General features: G+C 56.6%; 1 gene segment (V, D, J or C); it reads right to left on the bottom strand.

Annotated features, from left to right (window-relative positions):
• Positions 1-1,214: 1,214 nt before the first annotated feature.
• Positions 1,215-20,980, bottom strand: LOC128946314 (Ig heavy chain V region 914-like). The segment is given in 4 exon segments: positions 1,215-1,285; positions 5,053-5,232; positions 6,423-6,604; positions 20,895-20,980. Coding segments are annotated over 4 exon segments (519 nt in total).
• Positions 20,981-21,189: the final 209 nt, after the last annotated feature.

A 21,189-nucleotide genomic window follows, 5' to 3' on the forward strand; every position in this document is an offset into this window, starting at 1 on the left:
CGGCCCCAGGGGGTATAGAAGACATGGGGGGGGGACAGAGGTCCCAGGATTGTGACTGTACTCTGCTTGGAACGAGACGAGGCATTCTTAAAAGGCCCTGAAGGCAGGCCCCTGCCCCATCCCATGCCAGGTGGTGAGAGCACCTCGGCATGGAAAGGAGATGTCACGAGATAGCAAGATACCGGGCGAATTGCTGATTGTGACAAGAAGTCCGTGGCACAAGGAAGGACTCCGTCTATCCCTTATGAGCTGAAGATTTGATTTTTTTCCAAAGGGTGGTGCCAGACCGAGTGTGGATAATTTTTGGGAAATGTAAATGTGTTTGGGAATTTGGTGGGAGGAGGATAAGGAAGTGTTTCTGTGTAGTTCTCATTCTCCTTGTTTTTTTCCCCTGTGTGTGTGTAGTTTAGTAATTGTGTGTGTAGTTTAGTTAATAAACTTCTCTTTATGTTTAAGTTGGAGCCTGCTTTGCTTATTTCCTGGCCACATCTCACAGCAGATATCAGGTAAAAGGTATATTTATGGGGGCCCTGGCTTTGCCGGGCCTAAACCATAACAATTTGGCACAGAAATAGGATCCGGAATCCTCGTCCTTGAGGTTGTTCATGGTCAGCGTCACCGAGCTCTGCCCGTTGTCCCTGGAGATCCTGAACCGGCCCTTGACCGATGGCGCGTAGTAGGTGCTGCCACCTTTGCTGATACTTGCGACTGGTTCCAGCCCCAGCCCGGGTTTCTGACGGATCCAGGCCATGGCAAAATTCCCAAAATCGAACCCGGACCCTCGGCAGAGGAGGCGCAGGGACCCCCCGGGGGGCTGGAGGTCCCCCCTGCACTCCCCACACAGGAGCCAGAGGGAGCTCGAGGCCAAGGCCGGGTTGTCCCCAGGGGCTTTGTGGGTTGGGGTCCCAGGGGGTTTGGGGGTTGTTAATAAGCTATTACTTTTGAAATCAATGTGGAAAACTCAGGAAAAGGTGTCGAACTATTAATGAGAATATTAAGTTCACTTGCCGGGTTTGAGGGACCTCAGGATACCCGAAAAATCTGGTGGAGACTTGGGACCAAACCAGTGAAGATATGAGTGAAATTGGTGAAGATTTGGGGATGGGCTCCGGGCGGCCGTGACCCTACTGAAGTGCGGGGGGGACCTCCAGCTCCCCGGGGGGTCCCTGACGTTGCTTTGCTGACGGTCTGGGTTCAGTTTCAGGAGTTTTGCCCTACAATGGGTCCGTCAGAGACCCGGGCAGGGGCTGGAATTCGTCGCCTACATCCGCAGCGGTGGCAGCACCTGGTACACGGATTCGGTCAAGGGCCGGTTCATGATCGCCAGGGACAACGGGCAGAGTCTGATGACGCTGACCATGGCCAAACTCAAGGTCGCGGATTCTGCTGTTTATTTCTGTGCCAAAAATTGGGATGATTGTTGTGTTCCTGCTGCTGGTGACGATATTGGTTGTGGTGATGTTGTCACAGTGTTTATTTCTGAGTCCCCATCTTAGAGTTCCCCCCCTGTCCCCAAACCCAGATCCTCCCCCCAAACCTCAGCCCTTGACCCTTTGTCCCAAATCTCCCCAATTTGACACAATGGTCAGCACTGACCCCAAACCCTGCCCTGCTCCTGCCCCAAAACTCAACCATTGGCCCCAAACCTTCACCCCTGGCCACCAGTTCAGGCCTCCTCCAATCAGGGCATGGGAACTGGGGGAGATTTGGGTGAAATGGGCAAAATTGGGGGAAAGTCGAAAGTTGGGGCAAAGATGGTGGAGACTGCGGAGGAAGGTCAAGAATGGGGTCAAGGGTTGGGATTTTGGGAAGGATTTGGGGATTTTGGAACATTTGGGGAAACAGGGATGGGGGCTTGGTGCCACCACCAGCATTGTCACCATGTCCAGAGCTTCCAGAGAGGATTCCAGCCCAGCCCCAAGGAGCAGCCCCAGACACCGAGGCCGCTGAGGGAGCAGTAAAGCCCCAGGTGGGAGCAAGCGACGGTGGGAGGGAGGAGAAGACGCCGCGATTTTGGGGCTCCGCAGCCTCCCCCCACTTCCTCCCCGGCAGCTGCCGGGGCCCGGCCGGGGCGGGAAAGGAAACAGAAAGTTTCTGGTTTTGGTCATGGTGAACATCTCTGTTTGGCAGAGGGCAGCTCAGCCTCGGGGCGCTGCGGCAGAGCGCCGGCTGCACAAAAAGCTTTGTGTGCAAAGGGCCCTGGAGTGATCCCCGTTCCGCACTGGGACAGAGGGGAAGGGCCAGACTGGGGAGAAATGGGGAAAATTGGGGGAAATTTGGGAATTGGGGAAGTGACGGTGGAGTTTGGGGGAAAATATCTGAGATGTGAGAAAAAGAGCCAGGATTTTGGGGAAGGATCAGAGAATTCTGTGATACTTGGGAACACAGAAAAAAGGGCTTGGGACCACAACCACCATCAACACCATAAGCATAAGCACCATTACCACAGCCAGTGCTTTGACATTTGGCACAGAAATAGGATCCGGAATCCTCATCCTTGAGGTTGTTCATGGTCAGCGTCACCAAGCTCTACCCGTTGTCCCTGGAGATCGTGAACCGTCCCTTTACCGACGGCGCTTAGTCGTTGTAAGCACCATCGTTCCTGATACCCGCGAGCCACTCCAGCCCCTGCCCAGGTCTCTGGCGCAACCACTGCATCTCAAAACTGCCAAAACTGAACCCGGACCCGCGGCAGAGGAGGCGCAGGGAACCCCCTGGGGGGCTGGAGGTGCCCCAAGCACTCCAGCAGGGTCACGGCCGCCCGGAGCCCTGCGGGACAAAGGGGAGATGGGGATGAGGAGATGCAAAACTCAGGCAGAGCTGTCCAAGTAATTAATGGGTGGATCGGGGCTAACTGCAGGGCTGAAGAAACTTTACAATACTGGAAATATCTGTGGGAGATTTGGGGCAAGACAAAGGGAATTTGGGGAAAAAACCAGTGAAGGTTTGGGCATGTGGGAATGGCCATGAACCTACTGCAGTGCGGGGGGGACCTCCAGCCCCCCGGGGGTCCCTGCGCCTCCTCTGTCGAGGGTCCAGGTTCAGTTTCGGAAGTGTTGCCCTGCAATGTGTCCGACAGAGACCCGGGCAGGGGCTGGAGTGGGTCCGGAGCATCAGGAGCGATGGTTCCGGCACCAACCTCGCGCCATCGTTCAAGGATCGCGTCAGGTTCTCCAGGGACAACGGGCAGAGCTCGGTGACGCTGACCATGAACAACCTCAATGACGAGGATTCTGCCACCTATTTCTGTGCCAAAGAACCACGCACTGGTGGTTGGAATGCTGCTGCTGGTTGTCCTTTCAGTTTCGTCCTTGTCCCCTTGCCCCAGACGCTTCCCTCCAACCTCTGACCACATTCCTGACCCTTTGTCCCAAGCATGCCCTGCTCTGGCCCTGATCTCAGCTCTGGCTCCAAATCAGGGCCGGTTTCACCCTGAGCTCACCCTCGTCCATCCAATCCCAATGATTTTTTCCCAACTGGACCCGTTCTGTCCCAAAATTGCAGTGGTGGAACTGAGTCACAGCCACGGAACAAAATCAGGCCCATTTTCCCCAAATCTCGACCATGTGCACCCAGGTTTGGGGACCTTCATTGAGCATGGGAGCCAAGAGCTGCGATTTGGTGGCAAGAGCTGAGATTGGGGCAGAGCCAGTTCAGAGCTGGGACAGGGGGACAGGAATGGAGGAAGAGTCTGGGAAATGGGGACGGATGGGGACCCGATGATGGGATCAGATGGATCAAGAGGAGCACCAGCACTGCAAAAATTATTATCAATATTTTTGGCACAGAAATAGGATCCAGAATCCTCGTCCTTGAGGTCGTTCACGGTCAGCGTCACGGAGCTCTGCCCGTTGTCCCCGGAGATCGTGAACCGGCCCTTGACTGAATCCGCATAGTAGGTGCTGCCACTGCTGTAGATCTCTGCGAGCCACTCCAGACCCTGCCCGGGTCTCTGGCGCACCCAGTGCATGGAGACACTGCCGAAACTGAACCCGGACCCTCGGCAGAGAAGGCGCAGGGACCCCCCGGGGGGCTGGATGTCCCCCCCACACTCCAGAAGGGTCACGGCCGCCCGGAGCCCTGCGGGACAAAGGGGAGATGGGGATGAGGCCAAAGCTCAACCCTTGACTAAAATCCTGACTCGTGGCCCCAAACTGGGACCCTTGGAGTTCATCATCCTCTTCCCAGGTGCGTTTCATCCCTTTTTCCAGTTTGCCACACCCGCTTTTCGGCGCTGAATTAATCAGGTTTCTCATCCCCATCTCCCCTTTGTCCCGCGGGGCTCCGGGCGGCCGTGACCTTGCTGGAGTGCGGGGGGGACCTCCAGCCCCCTGGGGGGGTCCCTGACATTGCTTTGCCGAGGGTCCGGGTTCAGTTTCAGTGGTTTCCACATGAGCTGGTATCGCCAGAGACCCCGGCAGGGGTTGGAGTGGCTCACGAGTATCAGGAACGATGGTGGCAGCACCAGGTACGCGGATTCAGTCAAGGGCCGGTTCACGATCTCCAGGGACAACGGGCAGAGCTCGGTGACGCTGACCATGAAAACCCTCAAGGATGAGGATTCCGGATCCTATTTCTGCGGCAGAAGTGTTGTTGGTAGTGCTGGTTGGAACGCTGCTGCAGGTATTGGTCACTCTCACGTTTCGGTTGCATTTGGCCCTGTTCCTATTCCCTGGTCCCCACCTATCTCCATTCTCTGGACCCTCCCCCAAAACTCCAAGCCTGGACCCCATTCCTGTCCCCATGTCCCAGTCTTGGAGTGGTTCGGCCCGAAATCTGCTCCCTGCGCATTGCCACAAATTTGACCAAAACTTAACCCTTGGCTTGAAGTATCCACTTTTATAACAAGGTTTTGGAGCAGAAGGAGGAGATTTGTGGTCAGGAGTTGTGGTTTGGGGTCAGCGGGTGAGAACTGGGGCGGAGGCAGAGCAAGGTTGGGATCAATGGTGAAGGGCTGGGTGTGGGCTGGGGGTTTGGGTGAAGGATCTGGGCAACGGGGACAGGGGGGGGACACGGGGATGGAGATGGGGACAGCAAGGCCATCGTCAATACCATGATCACTTTCAGCCCAACCAGCACCAGCACTCTTGGCACAGAAATAGGTGGCGGAATCCTCGTCCTTGAGGTTGTTCATGGTCAGCGTCACCGAGCTCTGCCCGTTGTCCCTGGAGATCGTGAACCGGCCCTTGACTGATGGATTGTAGTAGGTGGTGCCACCAGTGTTGTATATGCCTGCGACGTATTCCAAGCCTTGCCCAGGTCTCTGACGGATCCAGTACATTCCATAACTCCCAAAACTGAACCCGGACCTTCGGCACAGCAATGTCAGGGACCCCCCGGGGGGCTGGAGGTCCCCCTGCACTCCAGCAGGGTCACGGCCGCCCGGAGCCCTGCGGGACAAAGGGGAGATGGGGATGAGGCCAAGGCTCAACCCTTGACCCAAATCCTGACTCTTGGCCCCAAACTGGGACCCTTGGAGTTCATCATCCTCCTCATTGGTGGATTCCACCCCTTTGTCCAGCTGGCCACACCAACTTAGGGGCCCTTGACAAATCAGGTTTCTTATTTCCATCATCTCCCCATTTTCCCGCAGGGCTCCGGGCATCCGTGACCCTGCTGGAGTGCGGGGGGGACCTCCAGCCCCCCGGGGGGTCCCTGCGCCTCCTCTGCTGAGGGTCTGTGTTCAGTTTCGGCAGTTTTGGGATGGGCTGGTATTGACAGAGACCCGGGCAGGGTCTGGAGTACGTCGCTGGGATCACCAACAATGCTGGTTGGACTGGCTACACGGATTCGGTCAAGGGCCGGTTCACGATCTCCAGGGACAACGGGCAGAGCTCGGTGACGCTGACCATGAACAACCTCAAGGACGAGGATTCCGCCACCTATTTCTGTGCCAAATGTGCTGGTGCTGGTAGTTGGGCTGCTGCTGGTTATCCTTTTGACCCCATCCCCATCTCTTTGTCCCTCCCTGTCCCTGTTCCCCAGACCCTTCCCCAAATCCCCAGCCCGTGACCCCAGTCCTGTCCCCGTGTCCCAGCTCTGAGCTGGCTCTTCCCCATTCTCAGCTCTTGACCCCAAACCTCAGCTCCTGGCTACAAGTCTCAGCCAAGGTCCCCAAACCTGGGTGCAAGTGCTCGAGATTTAGGAAAATGGGCCAGATTTGGGTCGGTGGGGGTCAGGGATGGGGTCAAGGGTCGGACGGTAGGACCTGGGGAACCGGGACAGGTGGGGACCTGGGGATGGGCACGGGTCAATAGATTCAAGGGCACCAGCAGCAATGTTAGTGCTGGACTCTTTGGCACAGAAATAGGATCCGGAATCCTCGTCCTTGAGGTTGTTCATGGTCAGGGACATGGAGCTCTGCCCGTTGTCCCTGGGGATCGCGACCCGGCCCCGCAATGACGGCGCGTAGTAGGTGCCACCGTGGCTGTCGATGGCGGCCACCCACTGCAGCCCCTGCCCGGGGCTCTGGCGGATCCAGAGCATTGCAAATTTACCAAAATCGAATCCAGACCCTTGGCAGAGGAGGCGCAGGGAACCCCCGGGGGGCTGCAGTTCCCCCCCGCAATCCAGCAGGGTCACGGCTGCTGCCCCATCTCCAAACCTTCACCGGTTTTCACCAGACTCCCCTGGTTTGCTCCCAAATCTACGCCACAATTTTCCATAATCGAGTTTGCCGCAAACCCTACAATTAACCCCAGTCCACTCATTAATTACTTGGACAGCTCGTCCTGAAACCGGTGCATTAATTGCCGAAATAACATCATGGTAACGACCCCCAAAACCCTCTGGGACCCCCTACCCGGCACATCCTGGCCACGGCCTCGAGCTCCCTCCAGCTCCTGGCCCTGTTGGCCCTCCCAAGTCGGTCAAGCTCCCTTTCTCCAGTTGGCCACACCCACTTTATGCCCACAGCCAATCAGGTTCCTCATCCCTATCTCCCCTTTGTCCCGCAGGGCTCCGGGTGGCCGTGACCCTGCTGGAGTGCAGGGGGGACCTCCAGACCCCGGGGGGTCCCTGACGTTGCTGTGCCGAAGGTCTGGGTTCTGTTTCGGGAGTTTGAAATGGATTGGGTGCGACAGAGACCTGGAAAGGGGCTGGAGTGGGTCGGAAGTATCAGCGGCAGAGGTGGGACCTCGTACGCACCGTCGGTCAAGGGCCGGTTCATGATCTCCAGGGACAACGGACAGAGCTCGGTGGTGCTGACCATGAACAACCTCAAGGACGAGGATTCCGCCACATATTTCTGTGGCAAAACCACTGCATCTGGAAATGTTTATCCTGGTTATGCTATTGGCCCCGTCCCCATCTCTGCATCCCTACCTGTCCCCGTTCCCCAGATCCTTCCCCCATATCCCAACCCCTGACCCCATTTCCTCACTCTCTGTCCCAGCCCTGCTCTGGCTCTGCCCCAAATGTCCCCTCTGGGCCACACTCAGTGCCCTCGTTCCTCAAATTACATTTAATTTTTCAAAATTCGGGGCCAAAGTTAAGGTCAGGAGTCAAAAATTCAAATTTTGGCCTGAAATTCCCGATGTGTGGCTAATGGGCCAGATTTGGGTCAGTGGCTGTGGCTCGGTGCCTGCAGGGGAGATTTGGGGTAATACTGGACAAGTCTGGGGGCAATGGTTGGGATTGGAGGGCCGAGGCTGAGCTCAGGGTGAAACCGGCAGTGATTTGGGGCCAGGAGCTGAGATGTGGGGCCAGGAGCTGAGACATGGGGCCAGGAGCTGAGGTTTGGGGCCAGAGCAGGGCAGGGTCGGGACACGGGGACAGGAATGGGGTCAGGGATTGGGGTTTGGGGAAGAGTCTGGGGAACGGGGATGGGAGGGGACACAGGGATGGGGCCGAAACGTCAAACACCAGCAGCATAAGGAGCAGCACCAGCACCAGTGCGTTTGGCACAGAAATAGGATCCAGAATCCTCATCCTTGAGGTTGTTCATGATCAGCGTCACCGAGCTCTGCCGGTTGTCCCTGGAGATCGTGAACCGACCCTTGAACAATGGCGCGTACCCGGTCCAACCACCATTGTAGCTGACGCTCGCAACCCACTCCAGCCCCTGCCCGGGTCTCTGGCGGATCCAGTTCATGTCGTAGCTTCCAAAACTTAACCCGGACCCTCGGCAGAGGAGGCACAGGGACCCCCCGGGGGGCTGGAGGTGCCCCCCTGCACTCCAGCAGGGACATGGCCACCCAGAGCCCTGCGGGACGAAGGGGAGATGGGGATGGGGCAAAGCTCAACCCTTGACCCAAATCCTGAACCTTGGCCCCGAATTGGGACCCTTGGGCCTCCTCTGCCGCAGCGCCCAAAGGTTTAGCTGCCCTCTGCAAAACACAGACCTTCACAATGACCAAAACCAGGAACTTTCTGTTTCCTTTCCCGCCCGGGCTGGGCGCCGGCAGCTGCCAGGGAGGAAGTGGGGGGAGGCTGCGGAGCCCCAAAATCGCAGCGTCTTCTCGTCCCTCCCTCCCTCCCTCCCTCCCTCGCTCCCATGTGGGGCTTCACTTCTCCCTCAGTGGCCTCGGTGTCTGGTGCTGCTCCTTGGGGCTGGGCTGGAATCCTCTCTGGGAGCTCTGGACATGGCGAGGATGCTGGTGGTGGCCCCAAAACCCGATCCCTGTTTCCCCAAATGTCCCAAAATACCCAAATCCTTGCCCAAATCCCAACCCTTGACCCCATTCTTGACCTTCTCCCTCAGTGTCCACCAACTCTGCCAAAACTTTTGACCTTATCCCAGTTTTGTCCATTTCACCCAAATCTCCCCCAGCTCCCTGGGCCCTGATTGGAGGTAGCCTGAACTGGAGGCCAGGGGTGAAGGTTTGGGGCCAATGGTTGAGATTTGGGGCAGGAGCAGGGAAGGGTTTGGGGTCAGTGCTGACCATTGGGGCAAATGGGGGAGATTTGGGACAAAGGGTCATGGGCTGAGGTTTGGGGGAATCATCTGAGATTGGGGACAGGGGGGAACAGGGGGACGGGACTGGATCCACAAGTGGCGTCTTCACTATAAGCACCTGGTCTACAACAACCATTATTTGCACATTTGGCACAGAAATAGGATCCGGAATGCTCGACCTTGAGGTTGTTCGTGGTCAGCGTCACCGAGCTCTGCCCATTGTCCCTGGAGATCGTGAACCGGCCCTGCACTGAGGCTCGTAGTGCGTGCCACTACTAGGGTCGATCCCTCCAATGTATGCCAGCCCCTGCCCGGGTCTCTGACGCAGCCAGAACATGGAGAAACTGCCAAAAGGGAACCTGGACCCTCGGCAGAGGTGGCGCAGGGACCCCCCGGGGGGCTGGATGTCCCCCTCGCACTCCAGCAGGGTCACGGCCGCCCGGAGCCCTGTGGGACAGAGGGGAGATGGGGATGAGGCCAAAGCTCAACCCTTGACCCAAATCCTGACTCGTGGCCCCAAATTGAGACCCTTGGAGGTCATCATCCTCTTCCCAGGTGCGTTTCATCCCTTTTTCCAGTTTGCCACACCCGCTTTTCGGCGCTGAACCAATCAGGTTTCTCATCCCCATCTCCCCTTTGTCCCGCAGGGCTCCCGGCGGCTGTGACCTTGCTGGAGTGCGGGAGGGACCTCCAGCCCCCCGGGGGGTCCCTGACGTTGCTGTGCCGAGGGTCCGGGTTCAGTTTCGGCAGTTTCCACATGAGCTGGTATCGCCAGAGACCCCGGCAGGGGCTGGAGTGGCTCACGAGTATCAGCAACGATGGTGGCAGCACCAGGTACGCGGATTCAGTCAAGGGCCGGTTCACGATCTCCAGGGACAACGGGCAGAGCTCGGTGACGCTGACCATGAACAACCTCAAGGACGAGGATTACAGATCCTATTTCTGTGGCAGAAGTGTTGTTGGTACTGCTGGTTGGAATGCTGCTGCAGGTATTGGTCACTCTCATGTTTCGGTTGCATTTGGCCGTGTTCCTGTTCCCCGGTCCCCACCTATCTCCATTCTCTGGACCCTCCCCCAAAACTCCAAGCCTGGACCCCATTCCTGTCCCCATGTCCAGGTCTTGGAGTGGACTGGCCCGAAATCCGCTCTCTGCACATTGCCACAAATTTGACCCAAAATTTAACCCTTGGCTTGAAGTATCCACTTTTATAACAAGGTTTTGGGGCAGAAAGAGGAGATTTGGGGTCAGGAGTTGTGGTTTGGGGTCAGCGGGTGAGAACTGGGGCGGAGGCAGAGCAAGGTTGGGATCAATGGTCAAGGGCTGGGTGTGGGCTGGGGGTTTGGGGGAAGGATCTGGGCAACGGGGACAGGGGGGGGACACGGGGATGGGGATGGGGATGGGGACAGCAAGGCCATCATCAATACGATGAGCACTTTCAGCCCAACCAGCACCAGCACTCTTGGCAGAGAAATAGGTGGCGGAATCCTCGTCCTTGAGGTTGTTCAGGGTCAGCGTCACTGAGCTCTGCCCGTTGTCCCTGAAGATCCTCAATCGGCCCTTGATCGATGGATTGTAGTAGGTGGTGCCACCAGTGTTGTAGATGCCTGCGACGTATTCCAAGCCCTGCCCAGGTCTCTGGCGGATCCAGTACATTCCATAACTCCCAAAACTGAACCCGGACCCTCGGCACAGCAATGTCAGGGACCCCCCGGGGGGCTGAAGGTCCCCCCCGCACTCCAGCAGGGTCACGGGGCTGGGACACGGGGACAGGAATGGTGTCAGGGCTGTGGATTGGAGGGAGAAACTGGGGAATGGGGACAGGGGGGACATGGGGACAGTGACAGGGCCAAAAACGACAACAGCTCCAGCACCACCCCAACCTCCATTATTTAAACCAGATTTCATGCAGAAATAGAATCCGGAATCCTCGTCCTTGAGGTTGTTCATGGTCAGTGTCACCGAGCTCTGCCCGTTGTCCCTGGAGATCGTGAACCGGCCCTGCACCGAATCCGCCTACCCAGTCCAACCACCATTGTCCCAGATCGCCGCAATGAATTCCAGCCCCTGCCCAGGTCTCTGGCGCATCCAGCCCATGGCAAATTTCCCAAAATCAAACCCGGACCCTCAGCAGAGAAGGCGCAGGGACCCCCCGGGGGTCTGGAGTTCCCCCCCACACTCCAGCAGGGTCACGGCTGCCCGGCGGAGCCCTGCGGGACAAAGGGGATATGGGGATGGGGCGATGCAAAAGTCAGGTGGAGGTGTCCAATTAATTAATGGGTGGATTGTGGCTCATTGCAGTGTTGAAGGCACTTTACAATACTGGAAATCTCTGTTTCAGATTTGGGGCCAGACAAAGGGAGTTTGGGGCAAAAACACCGTGAAGGTTTGGGGATGGGGGAGTGGCCGTGACCCTGCTGGAGTGCGGGGGGGACCTCCAGCCCCCCGGGGGGTCCCTGCGCCTGCTCTGGCGAGCGTCCGGGTTCAGTTTCAGGACTTTTGAAATGGATTGCCTTCGTCAGAATCCTGGGCAGGGGCTGGAATACATTGCAGATATCACTAATGGTGGTGGCAGCACCGCGCACAGGGCCGTCGGTCAAGGGCTGGGTAATGATCTCCAGGGACAACGGGCAGAGCTCGGTGACGCTGACCATGAACAACCTCAAGGACGAGGCTTCCGGATCCTATTTCTGTGCCAAAGCTGCTTATGTTGGTGGTGCTGATGCTGCTCCTTATATTGACCCTGCCGGTGGTGGCACAAGCGTTTCTGAGCCCTTCCTGTCCCCAGTCCCCAGACTCTTCCACAAATCTCAGCCCTTGACCCCATTCCTGACCCTTTCCCCCAGATCTCCCCCATTTCCAGCAACGCCAACCACGAAGCCACAAAGCCCTTACTGGTTCTGCCCCAAGCCAAAGTAAGTTGGCAACAAAATTCGCCCCAAATCTCCACCTTGTCCTCAAATCGCCCCCAGCTCCTCAGGCCCTTATTGGCTGAGCTGGCACAGGCAGAAATGGGAAATCTTGGAAAGCAAGGTCAGACATGGAGCTCAGGGGTGAAGGTTTGGGGCCAATGGTTGAGTTTTGGGGCAGGAGCAGGGCAGGGTTTGGGTTCAGTGCTGACCATTAGTACAAATGGGGAAAAAAGGTAACGGACCGGGTCAATGGGTGACATTTGGGACGAAAATCACAACTCTTGGGACTCAATGATAGGAGTGGGGCCAGAACCAGGAAATGGAGGCCATAACGTGCATTGTCAACATAACCAGCACTAGGAACACAACCAGAGCACGAAGCTTTCCCACTAAATAGGATCCGGAATCCTCGTCCTTGAGGTTGTTCATGGTCAGCGTCACCGAGCTCTGCCCGTTGTTCCTGGAGATCCTGAACCAGCCCTTGACCGATGGATTGTAGTAGGTGGTGCCACCACTGCTGTAGATCCCTGCAACATATTCCAAACCCTGCCCGGGTCTCTGGCGGATCCAGTACATTCCATAATCCCCAAAATTGAACCCGGACCCTCGGCACAGCAACGTCAGGGACCCCCCGGGGGGCTGGAGGTTCCCCCCGCACTCCAGCAGGGTCACGGCCGCCCGGAGCCCAGCGGGAAAAAGGGGATGAGAAACCTCATTGACTGTGGGATCAAAGCGGGTGTGGTCTGCTGGAAAATGGGATGTGACTCACCTGGGATGAGGATGATGAACTCCAAGGGTCACAGTTTGGGGCCAAGAGTCAGGATTTGGGTCAAGGGTTGAGCTTTGGCCTCATCCCCATCTCCCCTTTCTCCCGCAGGGCTCCGGGTGGCCGTGACCCTGCTGGAGTGCGGGGGGGACCTCCAGCCCCCCAGGGGGTCCCTGCACCTCCTCTGCCGAGGGTCTGGATTCAGTTTTGGCAGTTTTTCCATTGGCTGGTATTCACAGAGGCCCGGGCAGGGGCTAGAGTACGTTGCAGATATCAGTAATGGTGGTGGCAGCACCTGGTACGCGCCATCGGTCAATGGTCGGTTCAGGATCTCCAGGGACAACAGGCAGAGCTCGGTGACGCTGACCATGAACAACCTCAAGGACGAGGATTCCGCCCCCTATTTCTGTGCCAAATCTCCTGGTACTGGTGGTGCTGGTGCTAATTATATTTAGAATGCCGGTGATGGCCCCATCACCTGACACTGGTCTCACAGACATCCCAAAATTCCTGCTTTCTACCATAAAATCTTTGCCCTTGTCTCCAAACCTTGACATTTTTCCCCCAATCTCCACCATCATTGCCTCACCTCCAACATTTCTCTTGCAGCTTTAGACATTTGACCCAAAACTCAACTGTTCATGCCTAAAACTCTGCCCTTTGTGCCCCAGATCTCAGCGGGGTTCACTTGTGACCATGGGCCGCAAACTCAGCTGGTTCTGCCCCAAATCTCAGCTCCTGGACCCAAAACTCAACTCTTGGCTCCAAGGCTCAACCAAGGTCCCCAAATCTGGGTGCAAATGATCGAGACTGGGGAAAAATGGGCCAGATTTGTGTCTGTGGGGGGCAACAATGGGGTCAAGGGCTGGAGGGAAGGACCAGGGAAATGGGGACAGGTAGGGACACAGGGATGGGGACGGGACAAAAATTAGAACCAGCAGCATGAGCCTCCCAACCCCAATATCATACGCGTTTTTGGCACAGCAATAGGATCCGGAATCCTCGTCCTTGAGGTTGTTCATGGTCAGCGTCACCGAGCTCTGCCCGTTGTCCCTGGAGATCGTGACCTGGCCCCTGAACGATGGCACATAGTAGGTGCTGCCATCGCTTTGGATCCCTCCGATGTGTTCCAGGCCCTGCCCGGGTGTCTGTCGATACCAGCCCATCCCAAAACTGCCAAAACTGAACCCAGACCCTCGGCAGAGGAGGCGCAGGGACCCCCCGGGGGGCTGGAGGTCCCCCCCGCACTCCAGCAGGGTCACGGCCGCCCGGAGCCCTGCGGGACAAAGGGGAAATGGGGATGGGAAACCTGATTGGTTGAATGTCTCATACTGCATGTGGCCAGCTGGGAAAAGGGGCAGGACACACCTGGGAGGGGGATGATGAACTCCATGGGTCCCAATTTCGGGGCCAAGAGTCAGGATTTGGGTCAAGGGTTGAGCTTTGGCCTCATCCCCATCTCCCCTTTGTCCCGCAGGGCTCTGGGAGGCCGTGACTCTGCTGGAGTGCGGGGGGGACCTCCAGCTCCCGGGGGGTCCCTGCGCCTCCTCTGCCAAGGGTCCGGGTTCAGTTTCGGCAGTTTTGCCATGCAATGGATCCGCCAGAGACCCGGGCAGGGCCTTGAATACGTCACCTACATCAGGAGCGATGGTTCCGGCACCTTGTACGCCCCGTCGGTTAAAGGTCGGTTCACGATCTCCAGGGACAACGGGCAGAGCTCGGTGACGCTGACCATGAACAACCTCAAGGACCAGGATTCCGGATCCTATTTCTGTTCCAAAGATGCTGGTGCTGCTTGGGCTGCTGCTGCCTTTATTGACCGTGCCGGTGGAGGCAGCGCCCTCGTCTGAGACCCTCTTGTCCCCAAATCTCAGAACCTTTACCCAAATCTCAGCCCTTGACCTCATTCTTGACTCATTTGCCCAGATCTCCCCCATTTCCACCAATGGTGACCAAAGACCCCAAACCCTCACTGGTTCTGCCCCAAACCCTCCTGCTTTGGCCCCAAAACTCGCCCAATTCTGCCCCAAATCCCCACTTTGGGCTCCCAGCCACAGCCGCTGATCCAAACCTCACCCGCTGTCCCCAAATCTCGGCCCTTTGGGAACTTTTTGGGCACAAGTGGGAGATTCGGGGCCGAGAGTTGAGTTTGGGGCCAGAGCCAGGGCAGGGTTTGGGGCCAATGGGCAGCATTGGGGTAAAGGGGGCGGGGCTGGGACAATGGGTCAGGGGTGGGTCAGGGGGGTTTGGGGCCAATGGTTGAGTTTTGGGGCAGAAACAGGCGAGGGTTTGGGGTCAGTGCTGACCATTCTTGCAAATGGGGACAAAGGGTCAAGATCTGAGACAAGAGGTGAGGTTTGGGACGAAAATCTAAAATTTGGAGATCCAATATAGGACAGGAGCAAAACCGAGAAGTTTGACGCTATCAAAAGCATTGTCACCATGATTAGTAACAGCCCAACAACCAGCACAAAAAGCCCTGGCACAGAAATAGGATGGGGAATCTTCGTCCTTGGAAGGACGAAGGACAACCTCAAGGACGAGGATTCCGCCACCTATTTCTGTACCAAATCTTCTGGTGTTAGCACTGCTCTTACTGTTTTTATGGGTGGTTGGGTGGGTGTTTGGGGTCCTGGCCCCGTCCCTGTCCCCAGCTGTCCCCAGACCCTTCCCAAAACCCCCCTGACCCACCCCTGACCCTTTGTCCCAGCCCCGCCCCCTTTGCCCCAACGCTCTCCTTTGGCCCTAAACACTCCCCTGGGTCTGGCCCCAAACTCAACTCGCGGCCCCAAATCTCCCCCTCGTTCCCCAAAAGATCTCCAAAGGGTCAAGATTTGGGGTGAAAGTGGCTTAATCTTGGCACCAACTCAGTTGGGTTTGGTGCAGAACCAGTCGGGGTTTGGGGTCTGTGGTCACCATGGGTGAAAATGGGGAAGACTTTGGACAAACGGTCAAGAATGGGGTCAAGGGCTGAGATTTGGAGAAAGAGTCTGGGGCTTTGGGGACAGGAGGGGACAGTGAGATGGGGATGGATTTTCCACTGCCCTCTTCAATATCTTCAGAAGCATTGCCAGCAGCATCATAAGCATCCTTGGCACAGAAATAGGTGGCGGAATCCTCGTCCTTGAGGTTGTTCATGAACGAGCTCTGCCCGTTGTCCCTGAAGATCGTGACCCGGCCCTTGACCGATGGCGCGTAGACGGTGTAAGCACCAGTGTTGTAGATCCCCGCAACCCCCTCCAGTGCCTGCCCGGGTCTCTCTCGGACCCAGTTCATGGCAAAACTGCTGAAACTGGACCTGGACCCTCGGCAGAGGAGGCACAGGGACCCTCCGGGAGGCTGGAGGTTCCCCCCCGCACTCCAGCAGGGTCACGGCCGCCCGGAGCCCTGCGGGACAAAGGAGAGATCGGAATGAGGCCAAAGATCAACCCTTGACCCAAATTCTGACTCTTGGCCCCGAAATTGGGACACTTGGAGATCATCATCTTGCACCCAGGTGGGTCCTGCCCCTTTTTCCAGCTGGCCACCCCAGCTTTGAGTCCCTCAACAAATCAGGTTTCTCATCCCCATCTCCCCTTTGTCCCGCAGGGCTCCGGGCAGCCGTGACCCTGCTGGAGTGCGGGGGGGACCTCCAGCCCCCCGGGGGGTCCCTGCGCCTCCTCTGCCGAGCGTCCAGGTTCAGTTTTGGGAGTTTCGACATGAGCTGGGCGCACCAGAGACCTGGGCAGGGGCTGGAATGGGTTGGAGCGGTCAATAAGGGTGGTTCCAGCACCTTCTACGCGCCATCGTTCAAGGACCGGGTCACGATCTCCAGGGACAACGGGCAGAGCTCCGTGACGCTAACCATGAACAACCTCAAGGACGAGGATTCCGGATCCTATTTCTGCGCCAAAAAAGCTTCTGGGAGTTCGGGTACTCTTACTGAGTTTGGTGTTGATGATATTGACCCTGATCTCATCTCTGTGTCCCCACCCTATCCCCAAACCCCAATCCCGGACCCCGTGTCCCAATCCTGGAGTGGCTCTGGCCAAAATTCTCACCCTGATTTTGGCTACAAAGTTCACCCAAACCTTAAACCTTGGCCTGTAATATCCGCATTCAGTATAAAGTTTTGGGCACACAGAGGAGATTCGAAGTCTGGAGGTATGATTGGGGGTCAGTAGATGAGAACTGGGGTCAAGGCAGAGCAAGGTTGGGATCACTGGTCAGGGGCTGGGGACGGGTGGAGACTTCAACAAGGGGGTAGGGCTGCTCTGTTGTCATTGTCACCATGGCCAGCACTGCTACCCCAACTGCCATCAGCAGATCTGGCACAGAAATAGGATCCGGAATCCTCGTCCTTGAGGTTGTTCATGGTCAGCGTCACCGAGTTCTGCCCGTTGTCCCTGGAGATCGTGAATTGGCCCCGCACTGATGGGCTGCACATGGTGCTGCCACTGGTGCTGATCCCTGCCACCCACTCCAGTTCTTCCCCAGGCTACTGCCTCATCCAGCCCATCCCAAAATTCCCAAAATCAAACCCGGACCCTCGGCAGAGGAGGCGCAGGGACCCCATGGGGGGCTGGAGTTGCCCCCCGCACTCCAGCAGGGTCACGGCCACCTGGAGCCCTGCGGGACAAAAGGGAGATGATGGAAATCAAAAGTCTGATTGGTCAAGGGCCTCCAAGTGGGTGTGGCCAGCTGGACAAAGGGGTAGAATCCTCCTGGGAGGATGATGAACTCTAAAGATCCCCATTTGGGGCCAATAGTCAGGATTTGGGTCAAGGGTTGAGCTTTGGCTCCATCCCCATCTCCCCTTTGTCCCGCAGGGCTCCGGGCGGCCGTGACCCTGCTGGAGTGCGGGGGGGACCTCCAGCCCCCCGGGGGGTCCCTGCGCCTCCTCTGCCGAGGGTCCGGGTTCAGTTTCGGCAGTTTTGGGATGGGTTGGATGCGCCAGAGACCCGGGCAGGGGCTGGAATTCATCGCCAGCATCAACAGTTATGGTGGCAGCACCAGGTACGCGGATTCCGTCAAGGGCCGGGTCACGATCTCCAGGGACACCGGGCAGAGCTCGGTGACGCTGACCATGGACAACTTCAAGGATGAGGATTCCGGATCCTATTTCTGTCCCAAACGCGATGCTACTGGTTCTAGTGGTTATGTTGCTGATATTTGTCGTTTCAGCCCCAACTGTGTCCCGGTTCCCCAGACCCTTCCCTCCAACCTCTGACCCCACTCCTGTTCCTTTGTCCCTGCTCTGGCCCTAAATCTCAGCTCCTGGCCCCAAATCAGGGCCGGTTTCACCCTGAGCTCAGCCTCGTCCCTCCAACCCAACCATTGCCCCCAGACTTGTCCAGTTCTACCCCAAATCTCCCCTGCAGGCACCGAGTCAAAGCCACCGACCCAAATCTGCCCCTTGGCCTATCATCAGGAATTTGGGGCTAAAATTTGAATTCTTGATCCCTGATCTTTACTTTGGGCCCAAATCCAGACATTTCGGTGACATTTGGGGAACGAGGGCACTGCGTGTGGTTCAGAGGGGACATGTGGGGCAGAGCCAGAGCAGGGCTGGGGAAGAGAGTGAGGAAATGGGGTCAGGGACTGGAGATTGGGGAAGGGTCTGGGGAACGGGGGCAGGGGGCGATGCAGAGATGGGGACGGGGCCAATAGCATAACCAGGATTAACATTTCCAGTAGCAGTGGTTTTGGCACAGAAATAGGATCCGGAATCCTCGTCCTTGAGGTTGTTCATGGTCAGCGTCACCGAGCTCTGCCCGTTGTCCCTGGAGATCGTGAACCGGCCCTTGACTGATGGCGCGTAGTAGATGGTGCCACCAGTGTTTCTGATGTAGGCGACGAATTCCAGCCCCTGCCTGGGTCTCTGGCGCACCCATTGCATTGCAAAACTCCCAAAATTGAACCTGGACCCTCGGCACCGCAACATCAGGGAATCCCCGGGAGGCTGGGGGTCCCCCCCGCACTCCAGCAGGGTCACGGCCGCCCGGAGCCCTGTGGGGCAAAGGGGAGATGGGGATGAGAAACATGAATGGCTGTGGGCATGAAGTGGGTGTGGCCAGTTGGAAAAGAGTCGGGACCTACTTTGTAGGAGGATGAGAAGGTCCAGGGGTCAGAATTTGTGGCCAAGAGTCAGGATTTGGGTCAAGGGTGGAGCTTTGGCCTCATCCCCATCTTCCCTTTGTTCCGCAGGGCTCCGGTCGACCATGAGCCTGCTGGAGTGCAGGGGGCACCTCCAGCCCCCCTGGGGGTCTCTGTGCCTCCTCTGCCAAGCGTCTGGTTTCAGTTTCAGGAGCTACGACATGAACTGGATGCACCAGAGACCCGGGCAGGGGCTAGAGTGGCTCGCAGGGATCAAGACTGGGGGCAGCGCCTGGGACTCGCCATCGGTCAAGGGCCGGGTCACGATCTCCAGGGACAATGGGCAGAGCTCGGTGACGCTGACCATGAACAACCTCAAGGACGAGGATTCTGGATCCTATTTCTGCGGGAAATCTGACTATAACAATTGGGGTACTGGTGCTGGTGTGGATGGTTTTGGTCTGGACCCTGTGGCCGTGTCCCGACCGGTCCACAAATCCCAGACCCTTCCCTGAAACCCAAACACTTTTGCCCATTCCTGACTCTGTCCCAACCCTAGAGCGGTTCTTCCCCAAATTCTCCATAGCTTGCAAGAAAGTAGACCCAAGTCTTAACCTTGGCCTTAAATCTCCACTTTTATTTCAAAGTTTGGGGCACAAAGAGGAGATTTGGGCTCAGGAGCTGTGGTTTGGGGTCAGCGGGTGAGAATTGGGGCGGAGGCAGAGCAAGGTTGGGATCAATGGTCAAGGGCTGGGTGTGGGCTGGGGGTTTGGGAGAAGGGTCTGAGCAACGGGGACGGGGGGGGACACGGGGATGGGGGGCACAGTCAAATCTATAAACAACACCAGCAGGATCATACCACACATTAACAGATTTGGCACAGAAATAGGATCCAGAATCCTCGTCCTTGAGGTTGTTCATGGTCAGCGTCACCGAGTTCTGCCCATTGTCCCTGGAGATCGTGAACGGGCCCTTGACTGAGGGTGCGTAGCCGGTGCTGGAACCATCGCTCTTAATCCCCCCGAGCCACTCCGTCACCTGCCTGGCTGTCTGGTGGACCCACTGCATCCCAAAATTCCCAAAACTGAACCCGGACCCTCGGCAGAGGAGGCGCAGGGACCCCCCGGGGGGCTGGAGGTCCCCCCCGCACTCCAGCAGGGTCACGGCATCTGACTCCATAAGTCAGAATGCTGAACAATTGCTCTATTAAATCTCTACTATCTTACATTAATAATATATTTTATTACATTAATACAATATTATATCTCATTATTACTATATTACATCTCATTAATAATATATTATATCTCATTAATATTATATTTTATCTGATTAATTCTATATTATAACTCATTAATACTATATTATATCTCGTTAATACTGTATTACATCTCTTTCATACTATATTGCATCTCGTTAATGGTATATTACATCTCATTAATACTATATTATATCTCATTAATTCTATATTATATCCCATTAATACTATATTACATCTCATTAATGCTATATTATATCTCATTATTCTATATAACATCTCATCAATACTATATTATATCTCATTAATACTATATTATATCTCATTAATGCTATATTACATCTATACTAAAGAGATACTAAAGAATTCCGTACAAAAGACACGAAAAAATCCTAAAGAATCCCCGTGAGAGTCTGACAGATCCAGGTCATGGCTTCGAGCCCATTGGCCAAGGAAACAAAACAATCTCCAGCAGAACCCAAATGACGAATCCCTGGAGGGGAACAATCCCCCGACACTTTCCACACGCGCAGAAACAGCAGAAGCAGAGAGGAGAGATGGGAATTGTTTCATCTTCATCTTCTCTCTGTGCTGCTCCAGGAAAAATCCTGTGACAGAAAGAGAGAGACAGAGAGAGAGAGGGAGAGAGAGAGAGACAGAGAGAAAGAGGGAATGGTGTCTGACTCTGTGCTGGGAATGAGAATGGCACAGCTGGTCCTGGTGCCCATCTCCCCTTTGTCCCGCAGGGCTCCGGGCGGCCGTGACCCTGCTGGAGTGCGGGGGGGACCTCCAGCCCCCCGAAGGGGCTCTGCGCCTCCTCTGCCAAGGGTCCGGGTTTGATTTTGGCAGTTTTGGGATGGGCTGGTTTCGGCAGAGGCCCGGGCAGGGGCTGGAGCCAGTCGCAAGTATCAGCAGCAGTGGCAGTGCCTACTACGCGCCATCAGCTCTGCCCGTTGTCCCTAGAGATCCTGAACCAACCCTGCACTGACGGACTGTAGATGGTGTAGCCTCCATTGTAGGTGATGTGGGCGACCAACTCCAGCCCCTGCCCGGGTCTCTGGCGCACCCAGAACATGTCGTGATTGGCCAGAGTGAACCCAGAGCCAATGCAGAGCAACATCAGGGACCCCCCTGGAGGCTGGAGGTCCCCCCCGCACTCCAGCAGGGTCACGGCCGCCCGGAGCCCTGCGGGACAAAGGGGAGATTGGGATGGGGCGATACAAAAGCCAGGTGGAGCTGTCGAATTAATTAATGGGTGGATTGGGTCTAAAATCAGGGTTTAAG

Source organism: Melozone crissalis, unplaced genomic scaffold, assembly GCF_028551555.1.
Source record: "Melozone crissalis strain CALT ecotype California unplaced genomic scaffold, PUWL_Pcris_2 ptg000079l_1, whole genome shotgun sequence".
NCBI classification, from domain to species: Eukaryota; Metazoa; Chordata; class Aves; order Passeriformes; family Passerellidae; genus Melozone; species Melozone crissalis.